Raw genomic sequence first — 26354 nt, 5'->3', positions numbered from 1 at the left:
TATAAAATAGTCATTTAGTTTACAAATATAATATACAACATAATAAACATAACGAGAGTTAATCAACTAACGAACTCAATCCTTGACGCTTTCGCTGCGCAACTCTGTTCTGTCTCTGAAATTGAAAGTGGGAAAGAGTGAGCACATCCTCAAAAGAGGTGCCCAGTAGGAATAACATTTAACTTTCAAGTAATCACGGGCAAGATTTGGAAAATAATAATGTTTTCCCAAACATTAAAAAGTGACTAAGTCACTGAAATAAACAAACATGTATATGGACAAACTCATTATTCAAACAATGTATAATATGGTGTCAACCAGTTCCACACCTAGATAATAATACTATGGTGTATCACCCTAGCCATATCATAAAAGCAGAAAGTAAGTAGGTATAAATGTGAAGGAGCGTATCCTATATACCACAAGTGGAAATTCTTATTTCCCATAACAATTCATATGACAAACAAACATTACAATTCATTTCCAAACCATGGAAAGATCGATAGAATTAACATAATTATTGTAATGCAATTTAAATAAAGCATGGAATGCAGAAACAGAAAATGCATGAGTTTGTGAAGCATAAACTTTTGTAAAAGAAGTAACAGTGGTCACAAAAGAGTTAAACGTATTCCCACCTCTTTTGATGACAAGCCACGCCTACCTCGAGATCCACGGTCCACTAGTTCGTCCTTTGAATCGATCGTTGTTAATAGACTAACTGTTAATCACACAAGAACTCTAAGAATCTAACCAGAAGGCTCACACAAGGCTCATAACGTAATTCATACAAGTTCCAGTTATAAGCTAAGTGAAATATCTAATGGTTCTAAGCCCATTATAGTATCTCATTCTATATCTTTAACATAATTAAGAGTTTACTAATCCAATAGGTTGGTTCTATAGTCCATTAGATAAGTCTTAAGAATGTCTACAACTTTGTAGAAGAAGCCAAAGGCTAATTCAGACCACAAGGGTCCAATACATCAAAATAAGAAAACTAAACCTAAACCCAAGTCCACTAAACAAGCCCATTACACAAGGCCCGGTCCATATGGGTCAACTAACAGTCAATAATAGTCAAAGGGGTCAACTAACAGTCCACGGCAAGGCAAAGTCCAGGGTCAATGGTCAAGTCTCTGAGTCAAAACGGGTCAAAACCTGGTTACAGAGTGAACTCGGTCAACAAGACTGATTCAGGTAAGTCAGAATCACGATTGACTTAGTCAGATAGACTGAGTCAGAAACACTAGGTCGACTCAGCTAGCTGAAAGAACTCAGGATAAGAATCTTGCATAAATCATAACTCAAGTACAACTTCAATTCATAAATTCAAAAGCAAACTTTAGAATCAAATTAAAAACACAATCACTGCTTAATTACTTGCAGTTGCATCTCTAAGCTTCTACAAGAGAGATTCAACTCCACAAACTCACCAAACCTTCATTCCTATAACTCACTTCATTCATGTCTGCACAATCTGCAAACAATACTACAAAGAAAACTCTCCAAAGAAATCTCCACCAGCTTAACAAGTAGTAACTGTAACTTTATTCCATATCTCAAAACAGTTCCTAAACTTCCACCAGCCACTCATATCCCCTGTAGCTTCAACAACGCCACTACAACTTGTAACTCAGCACAAACACCTACCTATGCAAATCAATTTCCTTAAATCAAAACATTACTAATTACAATTCCAATTACATATAACTCATACTCCATACATATGAGCTTCATTACAGCTCAATTCCTTATTACATGGCCACCAACACAATCATCATAACAATAATAAGAACTCCCAGACACATCATCCTCAACTGCAACTCAAACAACACTCATTCATTAACTCATGTTATAATTCCTTAACACAATCACTCAACCTCCATTTATAATTTAATCTTTCCTCCATCTCATCACATTACTACCAACACAAACACAGCCAAAGCAACCCAGCAGTTTTCCAAAACCTCAGACACAAATAATAACCTGCACTCAATTTATCTCCATCAACTTCAACACCAACAGTTCACAACATCCAAATTATAACAAGATCAATCTCTAATTTCTTAAATTCGTAATCAATTTCATATAATTATAAAAACATCAACAAGAAAACTAATTCAATTTACCTTTTTCTCGTCTTCCAGACTTCAATCAATCTCAGCACCAATTTCATCATTTGAGATTAAGATTTCACTAGCAACTCCACTATAATCCTCTCAATCATCCAAACCCATCTCTTAACTAATTTGATTTCCATCCTCAATTACTCAGAAACCCTAACTTCTAATTTGGGGAAGAACACGAAACCCTAATTTACTTTTTCTTCACTATGAATCGTAAATTGAATACCAAATGTTGTTCTTTGTTATTAATACACAAAACCCATTTATAAATCAATCTGTATCTTCCAAATTAAACCCACCTTCTAAATCTGTAGTCGATTCAATTATATAAGAAAAACCCTAGTTCTTCAATACTTATCGAATCAACTTCAGAAAATCAATTAAACAATAACCCGATCGTACTTCATCTACTAGCAACTCTGCAAACCAACCAATTCCCGTCCAATTCAGAATCTAACTAAAACCCTAGTTCTGTTTCTTCCGGATTCATATTTCTTTTAATCTTCTTCAAACACCAATCGAACACCACCACCAACAATTACTACATAATCCTTCCCCTCTTTATTCGATCTCCCAGTCACTAAATTGATTTCTCAAATCCTCACTCGACCGAAGAACAAGAGAAGCAGAGAAGAGAAGAGAGAAATAAAAAGAAGAAAGAAGAAGAAGAGAAAATGAAAGAGAAATATAAAATCCTCGACCTTATTGAATTGATTTGGAGTTATCCGCAGAGGGTTCCCTGAGAAGAAAATCTGGTTTCCTTGATAACACTTTATAGTTTCCGATCTAAACGATTTTATGATCAGATAAATATAATCTAAATCGGATCCAAGCCGATCAAGATGTGTACAAAAATCATGAGATACGAAAACCAATAAGAAAAATCTTCTTGTTCCCAGTTTCCTTCTTATGTACCTGCACACCACAAACTTGAATCTATTATGATCGATCACACGCAAAATGGCGTCTGTTAACAATAGATGATCTCCAGTTGTCTTTATATCTAACAACAGTTCAAAGATCCCATCAATACTTTGATCTAGTTTGAGTGACCCTTATATCAACAGAGAATGCTCTCAAAAATATTCAAACTAGGTGCAATCAAAGTTTAAACAACCATTCGTCAATCAAATCAATAATCAAAAACTAAAATAACAATGCAATTATATAGTTCCCACCAATGGTACTCGTAGAGCTTATTGATCCCACATATATCTTTAAACGAGCGGTCGAAAGAGATTTCGAATAATTAGGGTACTTTCCTCTCCAGATAGTTGACTCCACCAGAAAAAACATACGTGAAGTTTGCCTGGCTCTTAGGATAGTTTGTTAGAAATGTAAATTCAACTATTTATAGACCAATTCTCAAGATATGCAATAAGTACCTAATTTCGGTTTTCCTATTTCCGACTAATATCCGACCTGTAATCTAAATCTTTCATTCGAGAATATCTGATATTAGTTTAGCGCTTAACTAATATAATTTTCCAAGAGATATGTTTTGATTTGATGGAAAATCAAAAGCATATAATCTAAAATACTTAATTAAAAGATTCTCAATATTTCGGATTGGGATCACCTTGAATATCAAGGAATATCTTTGGACAATAAAAGATAAGAATCATACTCATGTCCAAATTATGTCGACATCTGGAACTTTCCTAATTGGCAAACCCTAAATCCAAACTCACGCAAAACTGTAAAGTAATATGTGAATATAAAGGATCGGTTTTTCTCTTGGGACCTGTTCTATCATGACTCCTAACATAGGTTAAGATAGGTTCTACCAAGTCACCTAATATAGGTAGGGATCGGTTCTACCATGACTCCTAACAATAGCTAGAATCGGCTCTACCAAGTATCTCAATGTAAGTAAGGATCGGCTGTCATGACTCCTAACAATAGCTAGGATCAGTTCTACCATGTATCCCAAAATAGGTAAGCATCAGTTCTACCAAGGTTCTCAACATAAGTCAGGATCGGTTCTACCTCATATCCAAAACTAGGTAAAGATCGGTTTTACCATCGTTCTCAACATAAGTCAAGATCGGTTATACCAAAGTTATTACCTAGGATTTGAATTAGTCATCCAATATATTCTTCAATGAAAACTGGACCAAAACGCCTATTGATTTCCTCTCGATTACGAAAAAAGTTTCGTATATATGTACTTCCTTTAAACATATATAATCAAACATAGTTTTCTAGGATGAAATCACACCTATATCTAATACGTAATCAAGTAACGAGTTACATATATTATGTCGATGTCACATTTACGAAGTTCAAAAGATAAATGTTATACTTCATAATCAAATATTCATACTTGACACTTTAATCATACTAAAATGACCAAGTCTAATACTAGAGTATTGAATATAACCTCGCATGTTAGATTTTTAATTTTAAACGACTTGAAAGCAACGATAGGAATGGAAACAAGTCAAGTTAGTATCACAATACCTCAAGTGGAAGGATGATGTCTTCATTGTAGTCGATATGTCTTCACGATCTTCAAAGTAATACTTGTATGTCTCAACATTCCTAGACTTTCTAGTCTAACCCAAACGAAGTTGGTCTCTAGTACAGTTAATAAAGCAACTTTAGTGAGTTTTGATACTAAAATATGACGATCAAACTTGGCATACCAATACTTGGTGGGTTGAACCGAGTGATGCATGTCGTTAATGCAACAAATTAATAAAGATATTTTCCACTAATTAACTGGTAATATAGCGGTAGTAAGAGATTGTTCCCGCAGAGAGCTGTGTAATTGATAGGTTATTTGATCAGCAAGATAAAGTAAATAACAATAGGGGATTTTGGTTGTAAGATAAATAGAAAGACAATAAAGAAGAAAAGGATGGTTAAGGAATCCTTCGCCGTTACCAAGCGTTAACAGGATTAGAATACTTATTTATCGTTCGTAAGAACCATTCATCACCAACCGTAGAATAACAGCTAGATCAGTGTTATCCCCAAAACTCCTTCAATCACTGGATACAGAAGTTCTCGACTACCAGATTCTATCCAACGAACCAACAAGTAGTATATCACTCAAGGTGTAATCCAAACGAACGCCTTAAGCTTTATGAATTTAGGTTGATTCCAATAGTTAAACTCTTAGATCAAGGTTTACTTTCTGGTGTTGTCTTCACACACGATTCCTCCACAGAATCCCTCTGTAAGGTCTCGCGATTTCTACTTGTGTAGAGAGTTAATCGACTATTACTTATCTCATAACTTCCACTAGCAATAGAACGATCAATAGACTAATCTAGTATGCATCCCAAATCAATCTAAGAATCATTCATAAATCCTAGATATGATAAATACAAACGATGATGATAAAAACTCTCAATAGATTTGTATTATTAATGAAGCTTCTCGCTTAGAACATTGAATAAATCCTTAATCAACAAAGGTTTAGTTTCTCATGATTACACAATTACCCAGTTTCCTCCTAAAGGGGTAAACCCTAATATTAATGAAGAACAAGGTATAATATGAGATGATAGATTCTATGACCTAATACCTTTTTATAGGTTTACATTGCTTGGCCATCAAGTACCCGACCTGAAAACACGATATAACGAAACCAAACGTGCTCTTAGGCTTTCCAATGTATGCATACACGTTTTCCACTTGCTAAGTTTGCGAACCCAGTCCGCAAACTTTAAATTCCAGCAGATATTTTTGGAGTTAAGTCTGCGAACCCAGTTCGCGGACTTCACTGTCTTCGGTATTTGATAAAAACTTTTTTGGCCACAACTTCTTCATCCGAACTCGGAATGACCTCATTCTTTTTGAATTCTTTTTATCTTTCAATTATCTTCAAGATGGTGATGAGAAATCCTTAATTTGAATGAGATAAGATCTGTATTTGGCATGTCTCTTGATTTTGAGAGTTTTGCTCCTTTTCGTCGTACTTCTTCCACTTCTCTTGGACTTTGGTACTTGGATACTTAAAATACTTCTCTTAATAGCTCTTTTCAGCACTTTGTAGCTTCTTTTTGGATGAATCACCTATCAGAGGAAAATAAGAGAAAACGAGAGTAATAATACGAAAATATGCAAGAATAATAGCTAAAGCAAGTATGGAATGACACTAAAATCATATGAATTATGCACTTATCACCGAGCAATGATTTAATATTAACTATTATCAAGTTTATACCTTGTTGTTGTATTCTCTCGACTTTGTCCATAGACGATCACACTTGGTATGACTTATAGGTTGAAGCGAAAAGATTGTGGTGTACTTGGGTACCCTCGTCATTTCAATATGCCATGCCAGCTGTCTTGGCAAACTGGCCGCGCCACTATGGGAAAGACTAGCGATCGAGACTCGATCGACTATGGGGTAGTCTCTACCATTCGGTGAGTATTCAACCTCCAACGGTTCATTCTCTATCGTTTTAAAAATGTGAATTTCAAAAAAAAAAAAATTTACACCAAAATTTTTATGCAAAATGTTTTCTATCTTTTCTTCCAAAATATTTCAAATGACGAAAATTTAAAACCCAATCTGGCTTAGCTACCCAGCTTGATTTTTTGGGATTGGTGCTTGAAGCCGTTGTTAGTAAGATATGTGACAGTTATAAAGAAATGGGTAAAAACCAAAATAAGTCTATAAGTTTTGGATATTAACCAAATCGAACGTGCAACTAAGAAAATGCAATGAAAAGTTCAAGGCAAAGAAGAAGACAAACAAAGGAAACTCCGATTGTGAGCGCATTGATTGGAAGTTTGGTGAAATGAAGAAGATAAACGAGATGAAGAACATTGTCCCTAAATTTTTTTTATGTCTTTATTGTAAGATATGAATGTCTATTTTATAGCTAATTATCTAGATTTATGAAAGAGGCACTTATGTAAATTAAAATTCGAATATTAGATCATGAAACTTAATGAAAGATGCACTAGTTTATATGTTAATAATATCTTAAAATTCAACATAACTTAATTAAGATTTGATAATAAATTTAAATCTTGATTAAGATTAAATGCATCATACAATCGTTAATCTAAATGCATCATATTTGGGAAACACTCTCAAGATTTGATAACAACTACCGAATTGAAAATATTTTCACACTCTCTTGCACCATTCAACCCGACACATTTGCTGCACATCAAATTCGTTTTGACCATTTACTCGGTTTTGATTGCCTTGAATAAGTGCAACAACAAACAAGTTCACTTCCTTAATGATTACTTGGAAGTAATGACACAAAGAATTTGCATCTCGATTATTCAGGTTCAATTTTTCTTCTTGAAATCTCTGAAATATATTTTGTCATACAGTATGTTGTTGGTGTTGATGTACACCATTAACATGATTTTGCCTAACAAGAACATAATTCCTGCAAATGCATTCATCTTCAGCTAAGCTAAATTTGCGACCGCGAACTGACATATTGAGTTTGTGGAGTGAAGAATGCAGATTGAAGAAATGATATGAGTTGAAATGAAATTGAAATTTTGTATTTATAAGTTGATGAATTGAGGATTGTTGGATGGGATACATTGAGCTGCCGAGTCTACATCACTAGCTGGCGAGAATCGATTGTTCGTTGTAGTGTCAACCGAGCGGTCGAGACTCGATCGCTTGGTAGAGAATTTGCCACTTAGCCAGGCCAGTTTGCTGGTTTGCCAGCTCCATAGTGGGTGAAAAATTGAAAAACTAGCCAGTTTGCGACCCCCATAGGAACCCGCCTTAGTGTTCCAATCCAAAGTACACCATTCGACACGTCCATACCTTATTTTTACAGCTTGTGCAGCTAAAACAGATAATAACATTTTCCCAAACCCTTTCCTCCCGTAACAAATAAATCTTCAATCTAAAACACCGGTTTTGCTAAAAAATGTTGAATAGTTTGGGAAAAACGAAGCAAAACCAGCAACAACAACATCAGATTCAACTTGGAAACAGAATGTTGATCATTCGGAAACGGTAATCTTGAAACTTCAAGAATGAAAACAGTGAACGATTTGAAAGGGGGTGAGCTGAAAAGAGTTGTGCTTAGTTTCTCTTCGCTTGCTTCAAATAAGTGTGTTCTGCCATTTGATGGACCAATTTGTGAATAAAAGGGACATCAGCTGGTACAGCTACACGGATTCTGCGAATATGGAGGGTTTTCCGGGAGTGCCATTGAATCGGTGTTTGAGTTGATGATGGTGGTCCAGCCGCGGCGGCCATTTTTGTTGACGTTTCTTAATTTTTTTTGCAGTTACTACTACTCACTGATGGTTTTTGGGTAGTTGACGAAAAGCCAAATGCAGTATTGTAGATGTGATCTCACAGCCATTTCATAAGATAATGCCATCTTCAAGATTAAAGAGTTAATTATTCTCTAATTAGGGTCTAACATGGTCTGCAAACCAATGAAACCTCAACACATTTGTTTGGTGAAAAAAAAAGTAGGTAACAAACCTGGCCTGGTGTCGGAGCTTTTTTCTACATCAACTGAGCTGGTGTTTGATCATTGGCTACGATACAAAGAAAAAAAATGCAGTATAATGTTGAAGTTGAAGAATCAGATAAAATTCTTTTGCTCACTGGTTTGCTTACTCATTCGACTTAGTTGAAGCCAAAAGAAAACAGTAAAGTGCAAATTATCCTCTTATTTTTTTACCTATCAAAAACCTCGTTTACCTGTGCATAAACAAGATTCGGTAAGCAACACTATCAAAATCTTAAGGTGGGAATTCTACACTTCACCATCCAACAAGTAGAAGCTTCAAAAGAGCCATTCTAATATAAAGACCATTTTTCGCTTGTCTAAAATAGGCAGCTCTTGGATCCGCGTCAACATCTACAGTTATCTGTTCAGCAGTAACATACATAAGCAATCAAAATTATTTAAGATAAGATGAAAAAGATGATGAGGGTTATAGACAATATCCATATGCTTACCTCATCAAGCCTTGGAAGGGGATGCATAACTACAGCATGCTTCTGCATCACACCCAACACTGTCCTATCCACAATGTATTTCCCTCTAGCTTCCTCGTACAGATCAATCCTCTCCCCAAACCGTTCCTTTTGGATACGTGTTTGATAGACCACATCACATTTAGAAGCCACTTCAATCAAATCTGCGCTCTCCTCCCATTCAACTCCCTTTGATGTCAGATAGTCTTTTATGTCATCCTACAGCAAAAAACATATTAACTCTTTCCGGGTTTTCTAGTAACAAACTCTTGCAAAATGTAAAGGAAGTTTAAATTAGATATCTGCAGCTATTATTTATTTCACATTCAGATACTGGAAGCATGATTAATTTTGCTCTTATATGGTCACACATACCTTCATCTTTACTACATCTGGAGAGACAAGGTATATTTTCACATCGCGGTATTTTGCAAGTAGATAAGCCAGTGATCGTACTGTTCTTCCGTTAGCAAGATCTCCAACCAAACCAACTTTAATGCCATCCAGTTTGCCTATCTCTCTTTCGATAGTGTACACATCCAAAAGTGCCTGTATGTTTTCACAAGATTTATTCTTAGACATGAAGCCATGAAGGTAATTTAGCTCTACACTAGTGATATGACAGTACAAATGGTCAAGTAAAGATTCTACATTAGATTTCCAAGTCAATATGCAATGGCATGTTCCAATATGAAATACATGGCAAGTACTACACTTAAAGAATATGGAATTAGGGATAACAACTCCAAGCAGAATGATATACATACTTGCGTTGGATGTTGTCCTGGACCATCCCCGGCATTGATAATAGGAATGCTAGCTGTTCCAGCTGCTCTTCTAGCAGCACCACTTTCAAAGTGTCTCATTACAATTATATCCGAGTATCCTTCTACAGTTCGTATTGTATCTACAAGTCGAGATCCAAGGTGAGAATGAAATGCTATGCGTAATGACAAATAAAAAATTTAGACGCTTCAAGCAAAGAAATAAAAATATAAAGAGAACTACCTTCTAGTGTTTCTCCTTTTGCTGCTGAGGAGAACTCCCGTGCATTTTCTGTTGTTAAAACTTCACCACCCAATCGTTTCATAGCAGATTCAAAAGAAAGCCTGGTCCTTGTTGATGGCTCATAAAAGAGAGTCGACATTAGATATCCCTTCAAAATTTCGCTTTGGCCTGATCTTTTCTCAATATTTTCCATTTCACGAGCAACTTCAAAAATGGCATTCAAGATATCTAAATCAAACTGCTGAGCCTCTATGACATCATCGAGTTGAAACTTCTCCCCAGCTAAAAATGAAGAAGGTGATTTTATGTCCAAAGCATGGCACTGGAATCCACCACTACGTAAGATTTTTCCGTTTCCTTGACATTTTGATGAATTCATAGTGAGGGACAGACTTGACAGTGCTCTGTCATTACTGTGAAGCGGTTTTGAAAGAACTGATTGATTAGGGGTGAAATTTGTATAGGAGCATTCTCGGTAGCATTTTGCTGATTTAGGAACAACCCGTTGTGCTGTACAGGTGGAAAGAGAAGTTGATAGAGACATGCTGATCACATGAGCAAACCAAATTAAGGGTTAGAATTTGGACATTCGCCCCAATACAGAATTTACTCTCAAAATTTTAACAAGATGGTGGAAAACATGAAATCAGAAATGATTACTAATACAATGGACGTAAAATACTGAAATATAATTTACCAGGGGAAAAAAACAGATGTATAACTGTAAGCTTAAACCTTGAAGGCTTGAACTAGGTAACAACAATGTTTGAACGACTTTCCTAGGACATATTATGTTTACTTGCATAGCCGCACAGATAATTTGAAAGAACAAAACATACAAACATAATATGATCTATCACACTATATTAGGTTCTTAAAAAAGCATTATTCTACAAAAAGCATTACCGTAGAAGTCAAAAATAGATTTACTTCCATCTCTTTGTTAAGGCTCCAAAACTTGGAAAATCTATTCCATCAAGATTCCCTAAATCAGTCTATAAGCTTCTTTGTAATCAAAGAAACTTAGAATCCTAAATGAGGTACCCTCAGATGAACTCACTTGGGATTTCCTGCATCTCCCAAAATTTAATCCATTCCAAATTGAAGTGAACAAAATTCCAAAGCTATACGAACTAAAGTAAGTTTGAATGAGAATTAAAAAGAATAACTGATAACAAATTCTAAAACATTTGGAAAGAAACATGAATACCATGTTTGAATGTTTCATACAGTGTTTTAGAATTTTTTAGTTATTCAGAACAAGCCATAGATATACATTGTCAGATCAAAGGTTTTCAGATTCGAATCAGGATTACTCTCAAAAAAAGGTTTGAAACTATAAGGTACAATTAGTCATCATGAGTTAAGGTTTAATTTTCTCAACACTAGGATACAGGACACTACAATAATGGAATTACTTTTCCCAAATTCAAAACTTAGGGCTATAATAATCCAACAAAATATTCAAGAAATTCAATCTACAAGATATTTAGCTAGCTAGACATATAAATCTCACCTTCGAAGCTTGAGATAGCAGCAACTTTCAACCCAAAAGCTTCCTCTCTTCAGTTTCCAAAACCCTAGAAAGGAATCACCCACAGAAAAACCCTAGAGAGAGAGAGTTTGAGATGATTGAGAAGAAGTAAAACAGTAGGTAAGAAATTCAAAGGAAAAGAAAATCCAAATGAAGAAGAAGATGAAAGAGGAAAGGTTTTACCTTCAAAGAAAAGTGTCTGACAGGGTAGGGTTTTTGGTACTACTGACTGCTAGTCTGCTACTAATAAGATATAATTTCGGAATGAAAATAGGGAATGTTTTTTTTTCTTTTTCTTTTTCCGACGGGACGGCCGGTGAACGGAAATATGGCACTGTTCAATGTTCCAATCGGAGGGCATATTTTGGCCCTTCATTTTTCTAGTTAAGAGCGTAAAGTGTTCACGTAAAGAATGTGCACAAAAACCCATCACCCCTCGCTGAGATGGATATAGTATTATTTAGATCAATCAATTTTAGAGCAAGTGAAAGTTTTCTTCCCAACATCTAATCTCTTGGGCACTTCAGGCAATTTCCACTAACTAAAAGATCAAGCCAGAGTTCAACCAAGAACGTGAAGGAGGAAGCAGAAGACATGGGGATTACAAAAGTGAATGGTTGAATACACATTATGAATAATTTAACAGGAAACAGAAACTATGACCTAACAGCATTAGCTGTTCTTGTAACAGAAGAACTTAAAGATTTTAGAAGGATTGGAGATGGCTTTCGAACTGTATGGCTCAATAGTATCATAAGTGATAACAGAGTTAATGCTCCGGCTTGATGGGCGCTGCCAAGTGAGACTGGAACATATGATAGAAGTGTTGATATTCCAAGAGTGACCTGCAGCAATTACCTCAGTTGAATATTACATCCACCAAAATTTGCCTACTTACAAAATTATCAAGGCCTACTTATAAAATTATCAAGGCTGTAACGTTGGATAAAGGAAACCACCAAACAAACTATACAAGATCAAACACAGATAGATACCTGAAGAGCTGCCATACCCATCGTGCTCCCGAGCAACGAGCGTATAGCAGGATGTATGTCCAATTTACGTGTAGCCCACCACAAACCGCTAATTGATAGCAGTGTTGCAGTTGCAAGAATACGATGGTCGAACTGTAAAAATTGTCAAGACACAATGAATATATTGTAAGAATTGAAAAACAAACGTACGACTAGTAAGAATGCTGTACTCAGACTAAATCATCCTTTGTCTATTATTTTCACCAACAGTTTCTTTGAATAATTATGTATTACACTGTTATAGAGAGTATGTTTATCAATTGGTTCTACTCTATATAAATTATATAATCAGATAGGTTTGACTCAATATAATCAGCTCAGAAACGATATGCACAGACAAACACAAACAGGCAACAATGACATCTAATACAGGACTTGGCGTTTGTGACTGAGGCAAAGGATATGTTACCTGCACAGTAGCAGTATTTTCAAAAAAGTTGCGCATTATAGGTTCCATACTCAAGATATCCTCTGGAATCCATGTATCACCCATCTTGGGGAAAGTGTTAAAAGCATGACCCTGCCAAACAACAGCAATCAAGCATGAGTATACCCGTTCAATACAAGCAAACAAATCGAGTAATCAGAAGTCTCAGCTAGAAAAAGCTTGACATAGAAAAATATGTTCATGAAGCTGGCATGTTTTTGTGCAACCACTGCTAGATTTATCGATCGTACAGTTATAAAAGACGAAAACAGAACATGAGCAAGCAAGTACTTCTTCATACCGCATCGTTCCCTGCAACAAAGGCTCCTGAAATGGCAGTAATTCCAACAACAAAGCTAACAGGAATGGCAAGTCTCCTGATTTTAGCAGCCCCACGAACCCAAGCTACAGTATCACTAGGTGGTTCAGGCATTACAACTGATAGACCAGTCCAGAGAAGGCCACAATATATACCAAATGCTCAGGTAAGATGAGCTGCAAGGCGGTAAGGGCTTACTCTTGGCTGCATATATTCAGAAGCAGGTTCCTACATAGACAGGTACATACGTGTTACTTCCACAAACTAACACTCAATACCAAAACACTGATCAGCACAAAATTGAAAATAAATAAAAGATGATGCTTCTTACCTCTAAACCACTTTTAACCATCCACCAGCCAATGAATCCCTGCCCCGCACCAAGTGCAAATAGAGCAGAAAGTCTCACACCAAGTTGGACAGTCATGTATCCTTTACGAACAAAATAAGAAAATGGCAGAGCAAACATGATACCCAAACCCCTTCCCCACATGCGATGTGCATATTCCATCCAATATATGAATTTAAAATCCTCAATATTCATCCCTCTGTTTACTCTGTAGACAAACCATAAGATAGCAAATCTCTTAGTTCTACTTGACATAGCATGACATCATGAAATTATACTGCTCAGTTATGGATTACCCATATGTATTATCAAGTACATAGATCCTTTTGACAAGAGATGTTCTACGTATACATGTATGGTCGAAGGTAAAAAATAAAGTCATGGCTTGTCAATGCAGGGTGTAAGACTCACTCTCAAAAATGCGGGGCTATAGGTCTAGAGCAACAGGTGTAAAATGTGCTATGCCAGAAAGAATAAACAAAGAAATTCTACAAATGTATCCGCTGCAGCTTAAAGTAATTCAAGGTTTCATTTCAAATGCTAGTTCGAAAAAAGAAGGAAAAAATGGCAATGCCGAAACTAACCGCTTATATTCAGGAGACTGCTTATATTTTTCAAATTCAACCAGCCATTCTTCATCAGATATAGGAGGGAGACCACCAGTGAATTTCCAGTCAGTCATAGATAAACCTGAGCGGGTCAGCCGTGTAACCCCACCAAGTATCACCATACTAAACACCCATGCAGCTGACCCAAAAAGCCAAATCCCAACCATTTTCTGAGCATGAGGTCCTGCGGTAACTAGTAACTTTACTCCTTCCTTAGCTGAAGGAGAGATGGAAGCAGCTGTGCACATTCTCCTGGAAGATGGAAAAGAAAATCCCTGAAAGTACATTAATGTCTTTCAGCCAGTCTGCCAATAAACTAAAAAAAAAAAAATGCTAGCAAGCTACTCTTTACGACAGAACAGGTTGCAATTCCCATCCTAGGGACATAATCAGAGGCACAAGATTAAATAGGACGCATGGGTGCTATCTTAAACAGACGGGATCAGGGGGGCACCGTTCTACTCACTTAACAAGTAAATTTGCTTGAATTTCTTTAAAACATTAGGTAACACAATGAAACTACAAATTCAATTTAAATGGTGTAAAAATACATCATCTACATATAACCAACGCGATTGCAGCCAAACAGTGAAATTATATAAACTAAGAAATTATATTTATGTCAACTGTATTTTCACAGTGAGCAATGCAATGGTTGTGTAAACAAAACAAAAACACTATTGGCGAAAAGACGGGTTTCTGAACAAAATCTAAAAGATAGTTTACAGTTGAGGACTGAGGCTTTTTGATAATCAAGGTCTAGGTATATGAAGCTGGTCCAGTTTAGTGTTCGGTTGTACTTGACTAACTACTGACCGCATTGAGCATAACACATGTTATATGGCCAATGTTATGCACAAGAAAAAAGTCAGGGGTTTCTTATGGAACTTCTTCAGTGTTTGTGTATTGACATCCATTAATCTCCGTTGCTGGACTTTACAAGAGTCTAATATGTGAGTGACAATAGTTAGATTGGGAAATGAAAAAAACAACAACGAGTAACCAGACCCTAATCACCCGATAAAGAACATAACCCACATCACTAGCAGATTCAACAAATCAAAATGTATTTCCGTGGAGAGAAATAATACAAACCTTGTGAAGAGATCTGAAGCCATAGAAAGCAGCATTTCTGGTGAAAGATGTACAAGAGGTTTTAGATGAAAATAATAAGATGTGTGAGAGGCGAAAAGGTTCATTTGATACCCTAGAAGAAGAAGTGGAGGTTCCAACGTAAGAGAATGGGTTTATGGTTTTATTTCTTCGAAGCAGACAAGTCAATTTGCTCCGAAACATCTCTTCACTTCTCTCTCTCTCTCTCGCTCTCTCTCTTTGTGGAATTTTTGCTCCGAAACATCTACAGACAAGTCTCTCTGTAGATGCTCACTGAAGCAGCAACACTTACATGCACGGCTGCACCTGCAATAAATCTTTATTGATTAGATACAGATAAACAATGTATAATTAGTGTATTCAAACGTGCAACCATTCTACTACTATGCTATCTGATTCTACAACTATTACCATCACCAGTTACTACTATCATTACAAATGCCGCCACCACCACACTATCATCAGTTAATTGGTGCTGCCATTACCACCTTATTACTTGCACAAAAGAAAGATTAGCTGATGGAATTCAAAATGTTTTGCTGGCATTTCATTCTCTTTTTGAATCTTTGTTTTACAAGCATGTAAAACAATATAACATCCACGCCAAATATTAGCATTTTAAGTGGGTGGAATCCAAAACATTAGCATTTCATCCTAATGACATTTGAACTGATATCACATTTAGACTTTTAATTCAGGGAAAATCTAAAATGGTAAAGGAACAATAGGGGTACAATATTAGAGTAGAGAAAGAACGCAAGGAATATGCCAATCCACACATGAATAACTCAAAGCAAGCTCAGTCCATCCATAAAGCAGAATAAACCTAATTAAACCCAAACCCTATTATCAAAATTAACCTAACCTACTATCTAAAACAATCTAATTAACCCTAATTTTATAGAAATCCCCCCAAAAAGATTCAATTTTATAAAACACTAACTTTCAAATTTGTTAAACTTAAACACATTTTCAGGATTAAAGAAGAATGGGAAAGTAATACGGTTTAACATACCTTCTTACACCTGAAAATGGTGGCACTGATGGTTGTTGTTAGAGAGGAAGAAGTGGGTATGGCCGTATGGGGTTTAAGACTTTGGCGGTGGAGGTCTGCTCGTGGCTGTCCAGTCGAGTTCGAGTAGAAGAGAAACGTATGGACCTTATGGTTAGGTTAGGGCTTGACGGGGTGCCCGCCCATGTAAATTACTCTAAATTCTGAAAAATTCATTATAGGGAAATGGAATAAAAAAGCAATATTGGAATATTTTCTCTAAAGAAAAATAGGCAGAGTAAAGAAAAATAGGCAGAGCTTATGTCGGATATATGCAACTATATGCAATATTGAAGAGCCTGACCAGCTTTAAAGAGAAGCAGGGTTTGGTTGGGGTTCAACTTACAACTTAAAATTTCCAAAATATCTCCATGCCAGTAAGTTGGAGACAGGAGATTGTAGTCCGGACACAGGCTTGAAAGTTTTTGAGTTTAGGGTTCTATTTATTTCATTTACATTGACTAAAATGACATTGTGTGTACCCAGTATTTTCCTCTAAAATTCATTGAATATGGGCCCACTTAAGCGAAACCGTGGCATCCTAAAACTCTTCATGCTTATCGCGGAATGAACTCTTGACGAGTTATTAGATAAGGCAGCGCAAAATAGGGATCTCAATCCTTATCGGTTAGGGTTCCTCTCTATAAGTAATCGGTTTTAACCAACACAAAAATATGTGATCAAACCCTAAAAAACTCACCTGAAAAATACTTGAGGGTAACTTGAGCTTCGGAGTATTTGTTTTGCGGGTACCCCTCTGTGAGCTTGGAGAAGATACTGCGGAGATCATCAACTTCAATCGAGATTGTTTGAGGTGAAGATCAATTTTTACCCAAACATCTTTGCCGCCGACTAAAGGGATAAATTTATTCTTGCATCGATTCAAGAAGTCATGTTTTCAATGGTCTACCGTGGATCAAACACAGACGGAATATAATCCATGCATGATCGCTGATTGCTCATCTCCTTCTTCTCATGCGTAGATTGGGTTTGCGTTTCTCTGTCTTTTTATTTGTTGGTTATCTATATTTTGGGTTGATAACAGGGCACCTCATATAAATGAGATCTTTACTTATTGCCGATCATACTCAATAACTTTTGTTGGGGTTTATATAGCGATCCCTAGTGGAAACTTCACATCGTGGTTCTATGATTTGAAATAAGCGTTAACATAAAATATCTACTCCCTCCCGCCAATTTTTATAAATAAAAGTTTCAAAAAAATATGTCAGTTTCTTAATTGGAAAAGTCAAACGTTACTTTAATTTTTTGGGACCACTTTTTTCTTAACTTTTTTTGGTGACAAGTGTCATGTGGACGACTTTACTTTACTTCTTTTGTTAACAAGTGTCACGGAGACCATTTCACTTCACTTCTTTTATTGACAAGTGTCATAAAGACCACTTTCAATGATTAATTTTTTTAATTTCCTTAAATTTCGCTAAAAACAAAAGTGGTCTATTAAAAAAGAAGAGAAGGAGTATTTGATATTCAATGTGGTAGAAGTATATATTTATGCACGCTGTCTAATATGTAATCTTCATAGTAGTAACTCTAAATTGTCAGTACTAATGCTTAAGGAAAACAAAAGAAGCCCACGGTGTATATCTACACCTATCTTTGTTTGTACATCATTAGGACAATAAGTAATTGATTTTTTACTAGTTGTTCATATTGGACATTTTACCGTCTCTTATGACTGTGGGTGGAGTCATTCTAAAATTAATCCTTTCTACAAGGAGTAGCTTGCTCTTTTTCCGTTCATGTGCACTGAATGGCTACAATAAGATCACTTTTACTTTATCCCGATAGGCAATACTAAACATCTAGTTCAGTACGGTGTAAATGTCCGCAGCTCACTCAAGATGTAGCTCAATTTTAATTGTTATTTTTACGCCATGATGTTGACACCCTTGTAATGGTTTTGTGGTTGTTTTCCGTTCATTGCAGAGTGCTGGACGTAGCATGTTGTCTTTACGATACCAGACACGGAGAAGAAAATAGAACAACTCACACTATGCATAAAATTGCAAGAGGAGCAGTCGTCTTATACTTCCCACGCTGCTCAAGCACAACGCTATCAAATCCATGAAAGTGTAGCTATGAACGCACCGGGGCGGATGGCATCTCTCTTTTGCAGCTTCACACTAAGGAGGATCAAGGAAAACCAAAAACCTATGAGATCCGCTCAGCCACGCATCTAACAACAAAAGCAACTGCAACATGTGTCCAACGCACAGGATTAGTTTCTTTATTGAGAGCTAGCATGGGTGCAAGCCCACGACATTTTCTTTACAAAATTTTGAGGACCAAAATGCAGCGAGAGTATACTGTTATAATCCTGGGCTCCAACTCGATGACATTTGCGTAGTCACCCTATAATGCACAAATTTACTTCATAAGCTGCATGCTAGTGGGGGCGAAAATTAAGTGTATATTAGACGGTGGTAGACCTGTGGATCCAGGACACTTCGAAAGAATCAGTCCAGAGGACACTATCGTGGGCTATAATCATCTTGTGTATAAGAATTTATCAAATCTTATTGCCTTGTCCATTTCTGTTTTCATGAACTCCTCGTATCTACGGTGTTTGGTCATTGGCATGAGTCATCAAAATATCTCTTATTGAAAGATGTGCAGATGCGGACACTAATATACAGGGAATGGCACGTACGTACAAATCTGCGTCCAACGACTCCTTACATATATCCCATCTCGGAAACCATCTTGCATTTGAATCTTTTGATTGATTTTATGCTTTTGCACTAGATATAGTGGTACAGGTTTTTGTGGTGATGAAAATATTTGAGGGCAAGGAAGTGTCTCGTCATTCTTATGAAAATCGCACTTGCGTGCAAGTAGTGGCAGCAAATACACCATACTCCAAATCAGCTACAACAGCTGCAAATGGGGGCGACATGGTTCTCAACTACATAGCTAATGGAGATGACTAGATCACTCAGACAAATTTCTTAACCCCTCAACAAGTTGGAGCTTAAGAGGGGGCGATGTGTGTACCCAGTATTTTCCTCTAGAATTCATTGAATATGGGTCCACTTAAGCGAAACCGTGGCATCCTAAAACTCTTCATACTTATCGCAGAATGAACTCTTGACGAGTTATTAGATAAGGCAGCGCAAAATAGAGATCTCAATCCTTATCAGTTAGGGTTCCTCCCTATAAGTAATCGGTTTTAAGCAACACAAAGGTATGCGATCAAACCCTAAAAAACTCACCTGGAAAATACTTGAGGCTAACTTGAGCGTCGAAGTATTTGTTTTGCAGGTACCCCTCTGTGAGCTGGGAGAAGATACTGCGGAGATTATCAACTTCAATCGAGATTGTTTGAGGTGAAGATCAATTTTTGCCCAAGCAAACATGTAAGGTACATCACCATTGTTTCCTTGGTAATCAGCATAAAAGCACACTTATAATCTTCCTTGCACAACATCTTGATAAAAAGGTTTGAAGTTTTTAAGGATTTTCATATCTTCAACACAAATGGCGGTATTTCTATCTCTTTTGCCCAGTGAAAGGACAATGTTACTCTATGTCTAGTATTCATCATGTCCATGATGTCCGGGATATCCTCTAACCTTAATGCAGATTCCTATAAAATCTAGAGCAATGAGTGCAGTATAGGTATTAAGGGAATTTGAATGTTTCAAAGTGTAAACTCTATTAGTAGTTCCAAAATTTCCCCTCCCCTTGAAAGCGAAATTTCTATTTTGAAGAGTATCATTTTTCTCTATATAATTAACATTGTTCAAAATGTGATCCTGAAGGTTATGAACTTTGTGATAATCACATAGGTGATTTTAATCTTTGTGACAGTTTGATATACATCCATTTTCGTGTTGTTAAAGATAGAGTTACATTGAGCCTTCCATATAAACCAACATCCAGTATCACATATGGTTATCTCATGCACCCTATTGATAATGTTATTTAACCATTTTAAGCATGTCTCCAAATTTATTGCAATTTTGAAATTCTGCATGGTTTGGTCCCCAAAAACCATTCCATACCTCGTTGGCGAAAAGACAATTTATGAAGAGATGTGACATTTTTCTTCCCAGGTATATTGCGGTGATTGCATATTGGATAAATATAATGCAAAATGTTTGTTGTTTTTGCATTTGTCGGAGGAATCCATGGGCACATTTACACCCCTTCAGTTTTTGGTATTTAATGCAAAATGTTCCTAAAGAGTACACAAAATTTGAGGATCTCGTGAAACTCTAATTTAGACTCGGAGAATTAGTCGAAGCTAATGATCCTTATGGTAATCACCCTATAAAGAAGATGTTAAAGTGTATGTTAAGAATCTCTGTTCAAAATCCCTTACCAGCTGGTATTCCTCATGTCACTAAGGGAAGAATTGAATAATTTCTCATTGAGTGTAGATACTATATGGTTCCAAGGTATTTTGGTCGCTCTTGTCGTATCATTGAGCTAAGGAAAAGAAGGTTCAACCTGCAGGATACTCTAGTTAATCATCAACTTAGAAAATTCCACCACCTTGTGTTATTGTTTCAAGGTGGATGCCTCCACAACCTATTCTATCTTCCTCAAGTTCAGTGAGATATACCGAAAAATTACGCCTAACGCACTCGGGCGCGCAGGACCTAACTTCCTGCTGCGCCACTCTGATGCTATTGACCGGGCCTCAAAACTCCTCTTCACGCCAGGCAAATGCACGTCCATTTTCCTTTGCAAACATTCTTATCAGGCATGTTGCCTTTAACTTAGCTTCCACACTGTTCCAGCTTACCCCTATTATGCAACGGCTTTAAAACCGTAGAGGCTAATGTCAATGCATTATTCCATGCATAGTTGGCTTTAGAGCCATTTCTCTAGGCATAGTACATGCCTTGAACTTGCTCATAAGCCATTATAAGCTTATTTCCAGCTTCCTTGCTAGCTTAGGCATTGCTGAAAGCATGCACTGATTTTGCTCGTGCCAAGGGTACATCAATCAGGCTCATGCCATACTTTCTTTAGGATTATGCAAGCTCCACTAACTTGCATACCGATATTTTCTTACTTTCTTGTCCATGCCCAATTCGTTATTGGTGCATTCCTACGTCGAACGACTTGATATGAAGTATAAGCATCCAAGGAAACGGTATGCAATTTTCATCATCAAGTTTAGCCACAATCATCTCTTATATCGCAATACCTATCCAGATGATATAAAAGGCAAGTGCTGCAACTCATTGCGGATGCCTACGTAACCTTCCCCACTCTTAAGGGATCAAGCATTGACTGTAGTTCATCCACGTGGTGGAAAGCAAGAATGGCCTCGTCTTCGTAGGTCGTTCCATCAAAAATCATCAAGGTGATGCATATTTAGTCCGCGGCATGGCATAGTGATGCCTTCACATCACATTCCCCATTGGCAGCTACACAGCTATAAATGAGGCCAATGCATCATTTATGATATTCCATCTAGTTATGAAGCTTACTTGTGCATAGTATGCATATACACCTTCAACCAACTAGCTCTCCCTATACGTGTCTTATTGACATTTCTATAACTTAAACTTGGGAACCACTTTGACGTGTTTGCTTCATTATTCATGGCCATTGTCGTGTACCCCCGGATAACCGACTATGATAGATTTGTTTTCGATCTGGACCACAGGCCAACTCTAATATTTACAGTCATGATAGTTCTACATTATCTCGACCAGCCTTCTCTAGCATGACACACCATTGTCGTGCAATATTGGCCATATGTTATTAATCTGCGTAACTTTCAATGTTACTGTTACTTTGCTCAAGGCCATCCTCCCAACTGGCCTGATGCACCATTTGGTGCGACATCGAATCTTTGCCAATATAGTTCAAGTAGTGCGACATACTTGGCTCCATATTGTCTTCAGGATAATGTTCCTCTTAATACGCAACGAATGCTTGAGATGAAGCTTCATCTCAAGCCAATGCCGCATCTCTGAGCATGCGCCATACAAAAAATGAGGGTGTTAGATTCAATGTCTACTGTTAGATATGCTAATCATAATGAGGAACAATATTTTCATGAATACTTTGAAGGATACTCCGATCTACGCTAATTTTGACAAAGGTAAAATTGTTGCGGTTGAGGATTCAACTCACTCTTCTGATTCTGATTCTCTTCGGATACAACTCATATGAGCAAGCAAAACCCCAGATCCCCAGTATTGAAGATCTATGACGTTGGGAATGTTTAATACCATTTTGTAACAATTTTTTGACAAATATCTCTCGGTTATCTCGAAACCGATCCAAACTCAGAATGTATCAACCATTAACTCGGTCAGTTAAACTCAGTATGCTTAATCAGCATTAGCGAAGAAATTCAAATTAGTTGTTATATCAACTCATCCTTCCCCTTTATCCAGAGAAGAAGTTATATTTCTAGCTGCTAAACTTGATGCTCTTGTCAATCTTAAAAGGAAAATTAATCCAACGAATGATGCTGGGAAGCGTACCATAGTTGCAATACATGATTAAGCTAGTATCATTGTGGTTCCACCATCAGCTGATAATGGTCCGAGCCACTATATCAACCTTTCTCTATCAATTACCCATTTTGGGAACCTTCTTACAATTTTGAATAACAATCAGAAAGATCTTTTGTACAGCCTGATCAATCCCAAAGAGCAGGATCTTGACCCATCTTACCACCCTCCGTCTAGTCATGATGTCTATAATAATTATCCTCATGAGGTTGTCTCTTTGGATGTTATCTCTACTCAAGGTAATTATTATAGTGATGAATCAATAAATTCTCAACTTAACGGCGATGTTGGATCCGTCAATCAGGTAAATGCCTGTAGCGCCTCCTAAGCTAGCATCTGACTAATCCAAGAGATTAACTAAATAAAGAGGCACTACGAATCTAATTCAAATACTTAAACATTCAATTAAGAAATCTGCTACAAAACTTATTCCAAAACTAACCCCGCTCAGAATACATGTACATGAACTTCTCTCAAATGATACATATACAATAGTCATTTAGTTTACAAATGCAATAAACAACATAATAAACATAACAGAAGTTAACTAATTAACGGAGTCAACACTTGTGGCTTTCGCTGCGCAACTCTGATCTGTCTCTGAAAACTGAAAGTGGGAATAATTAACATTTAACTTCTAAGTAATCATAAACAAGATTAATAAAAACAATAATATTTTCCCAGACATTAAATAGTGACCAAGTCACTGAGATTCACAAACATGAATATGGACAGGCTCTTTCTTCAAACAATGTATACCATGGTTGTGCAATTCCGAACTCGCAAATCCACACCTAATCGTAAATATGGATGTTGACAATTCCGAACTCGCAAACTGTCGACCGATATAAGCATAAAAGCTGAATTCATGTAGATATAAATGCGAAAGAGCATATCCTCACAGAAGTAAACAAACATGTATATGGAAAAACTCCTTCTTCAAACAATGTATACTATGGTTGTGCAATTCCGAACTCGCAAATCCACACCTAATCGTAAATATGGAGGTCGGCAATTCCGAACTCGCAAACTGTCGACCAATATATCATAAAAGCTCTAGGTATAAATGTGAAGGAGCGTATCCTATATACCACACGTGGAAATTCTTATTTCCCATAACAATTCATATTGACATACCTTACAAGTCCTTTCCATTTAACGGAAAGATTCAAAAGAATCAACAGAATTATCATAATGCAATTTAAATAAAGCATGGAATGCATAGACAGACAATGCATGGTTTGTTAAATATAAACTTATGTAAAATAAACAACAATGGTTACAAAAGAGTCAAATGTATTCCCACCTCTTTTGATGACAAACCACGCCTACCTCGAGATCCACGATCCACTGGTTCATCCTCTGAATCGATCGTTGTTAATATAGTCTAACTATTAATCACACAAGAACTCTAAGAATCTACCCAAAAGGCTCACACAAGAATCATACAAGTCTTTCTAATGATTCTAGTCCCATTTAAGATTCTACATCTTTTATTTATCTATCTTTAACATATCTAAGGTTTACTAATTGAATTACGTTGGTTCTAAAGTCCATTATCTAAGTCTTATGAATATCTACATCTTTGTAGAAGAAGTCAAAAGCTAGTTCGGACCACAAGAGGTCCAAAATGTCTACTTAGGAAAGCTTCCATAAGCCCAAGTCCATTAAACAAGTCCATTAACTAAAATCCAGTCCATCTGAGTCAACTAACAGTCACTAACGGTCAAAGGTCAATTAACAGTCAACGTCTAAGTCAAGTCAAGGTCATGGTCAAATGGTCAAGGAACTAACTCATTCAAGGTTCACTGAGTCAGTACTGGGTCAAATCGGGATCACTGAATCAGCACATGATTGACTCAGTAAGACTAAAGGTTCAGCTAAGGTTGAATCAGTCAATTATCTGACTGGGATGACTAAAATGTCCAAGTCTCAAGAACATAAGTTCATATAAAGATAATACATTTCATTCATTCAAAAAAAACTTCAAGATCAAAATACAAATACAACTATGATTTAAGCCTACCTGCAATTGCAGCTTTTCCAAGCTTTCACTAAAAAGGTTCGACTTAACATATTCCTCTAAACATCAACCACAATTCTAACTACAACAGGCAACACCTTCAACTCAAACTCTAAACTGTAATGTCAAACAATCCCGTTACATCCATAAGTTACATCTGCAGTAACTAAAACCATAACCACCTCATATATGCACAATAAACTGAGCCTCTACTAGTTATGTTAACTGCAACTCAATTAATAGCAACCCTGCAATTCAACTCCCTTAGCATCTCCAAGACCCTAAACTTACTAAACCAACATCACCTGCAACTTCATCTCAGTACCAACAACATCTCTAACTTCACAAACCACTACATATCATAATTTGTAGCTCAAACACCCCTAGCATACTACTCATCCATTACCTCAACTCTGCCAAATTATATCCACATATTTTATAACTTCAACCAAGCATCACCACAACATTAAAAGTTCTTTCTTTTGTTCACATCATCACACATCAAACAACCATTACAAAATCATCATCCCTGAGAACTGAAACTTCAAACATACCTTAGACACAACCATATTCTACACCAACTTCAACATCAACTTCAGACAACCAATATCTTCTCATCATACTCACAGTTTCATTCTGTAAGTATCTCAATCTCAATTTCATTACATCTCCAATAACAACTCATAACTCAAAACTTCATTAATGAAAGTAGATAACATTACAAAGTTAGCTGAGAAGAACAATTACCTCTAAATGATTCTATTTGAGAAATCCATCACGATCTCCTTCCTTATCTGTCAGTTCACCACAACCAACTTCCAACAATCTTTCATCAATCAGAATCAAACTTTTATCCTCAAATCTGAGTTACTCTTCAACATCATACTCCAATTCAGGTTAAACCCACTTCAAATCAATCGTTTATATCCTCGATTTCATCCTCTGTGATTCAGTTAACTCCAAAACCCTAAATTCTTCAATTTGGGGAAGAACATAAACCCTAATCTCCTTTAATCTCAAATTAATCTTCAAAACAACACCACCTCGTCAATCAATCAATAACCGCTTTACTCTTCGTCTATCAGAAATTCAATACAATGATTAATACCACGAAATCTAAAACCTTAATTATGATTCTCTTTTTCACTTTTCCTCTGAAGTCTAGATTTCACAATCGAATCAACACCCTTATTATCATACATGCCTTGATCTCTACATAATCCTCACGGTCTCATAACTTAAATTCCATCTCTCAAAATCTCTGCTAGATGAAGAACATGGAAGAAGAAAAAAGAAGGAAGAAGAAACACGGAGAA

At 36.5% G+C, this 26354-nt stretch overlaps 1 protein-coding gene, 1 long non-coding RNA gene and 1 pseudogene across 3 annotated transcripts; all 3 read right to left on the bottom strand.

The window, feature by feature from the left end:
• Positions 1 to 1268: 1268 nt before the first annotated feature.
• LOC113282853 lies at positions 1269 to 3102 on the bottom strand. The gene is made up of 2 exons (XR_003327195.1): positions 2133 to 3102; positions 1269 to 1989 (listed from the first exon to the last, which is right to left on the bottom strand). It is a non-coding gene; the product is annotated as an uncharacterized LOC113282853 (long non-coding RNA).
• Positions 3103 to 8400: 5298 nt separating this feature from the next.
• On the bottom strand, positions 8401 to 11757 carry LOC113282852 (aspartate carbamoyltransferase, chloroplastic-like). Of its 2 annotated transcripts, XR_003327194.1 has the most exons (8): positions 11591 to 11757; positions 10075 to 10619; positions 9834 to 9973; positions 9442 to 9615; positions 9049 to 9285; positions 8788 to 8957; positions 8566 to 8621; positions 8401 to 8458 (listed from the first exon to the last, which is right to left on the bottom strand). XR_003327194.1 is itself a non-coding variant. In XM_026531960.1 (6 exons), the coding sequence occupies exons 2-6, from the start codon at positions 10616 to 10618 to the stop codon at positions 8850 to 8852; spliced, it is 1203 nt and encodes a 400-aa protein (XP_026387745.1). In that variant the 5' UTR covers position 10619; positions 11591 to 11757; the 3' UTR covers positions 8669 to 8849. The 2 variants fall into 2 exon arrangements, 1 of the variants encoding a protein (XP_026387745.1); XM_026531960.1 differs by lacking the exons at positions 8401 to 8458; positions 8566 to 8621 and having other exon boundaries at positions 8669 to 8957.
• Positions 11758 to 12021: 264 nt separating this feature from the next.
• On the bottom strand, positions 12022 to 16728 carry LOC113282851 (annotated as a pseudogene).
• Positions 16729 to 26354: the final 9626 nt, after the last annotated feature.

Source organism: Papaver somniferum, chromosome 5, assembly GCF_003573695.1.
Source record: "Papaver somniferum cultivar HN1 chromosome 5, ASM357369v1, whole genome shotgun sequence".
Classification (NCBI taxonomy): Eukaryota; Viridiplantae; Streptophyta; class Magnoliopsida; order Ranunculales; family Papaveraceae; genus Papaver; species Papaver somniferum.
This window is presented reverse-complemented; position numbering and strand designations above follow the sequence as displayed.

Coding starts and splice junctions, on each gene's coding strand:
- LOC113282852 (XM_026531960.1), bottom strand. CDS start 10,618: ATGTCTCTATCAACTTCTCTTTCCACCTGTACAGCACAACGGGTTGTT. Junction 9,286..9,441: donor CAGATGTAGTAAAGATGAAG/GTATGTGTGACC, acceptor TTTTTGCTGTAG/GATGACATAAAAGACTATCT. Junction 8,958..9,048: donor CCCTTCCAAGGCTTGATGAG/GTAAGCATATGG, acceptor ACTGCTGAACAG/ATAACTGTAGATGTTGACGC.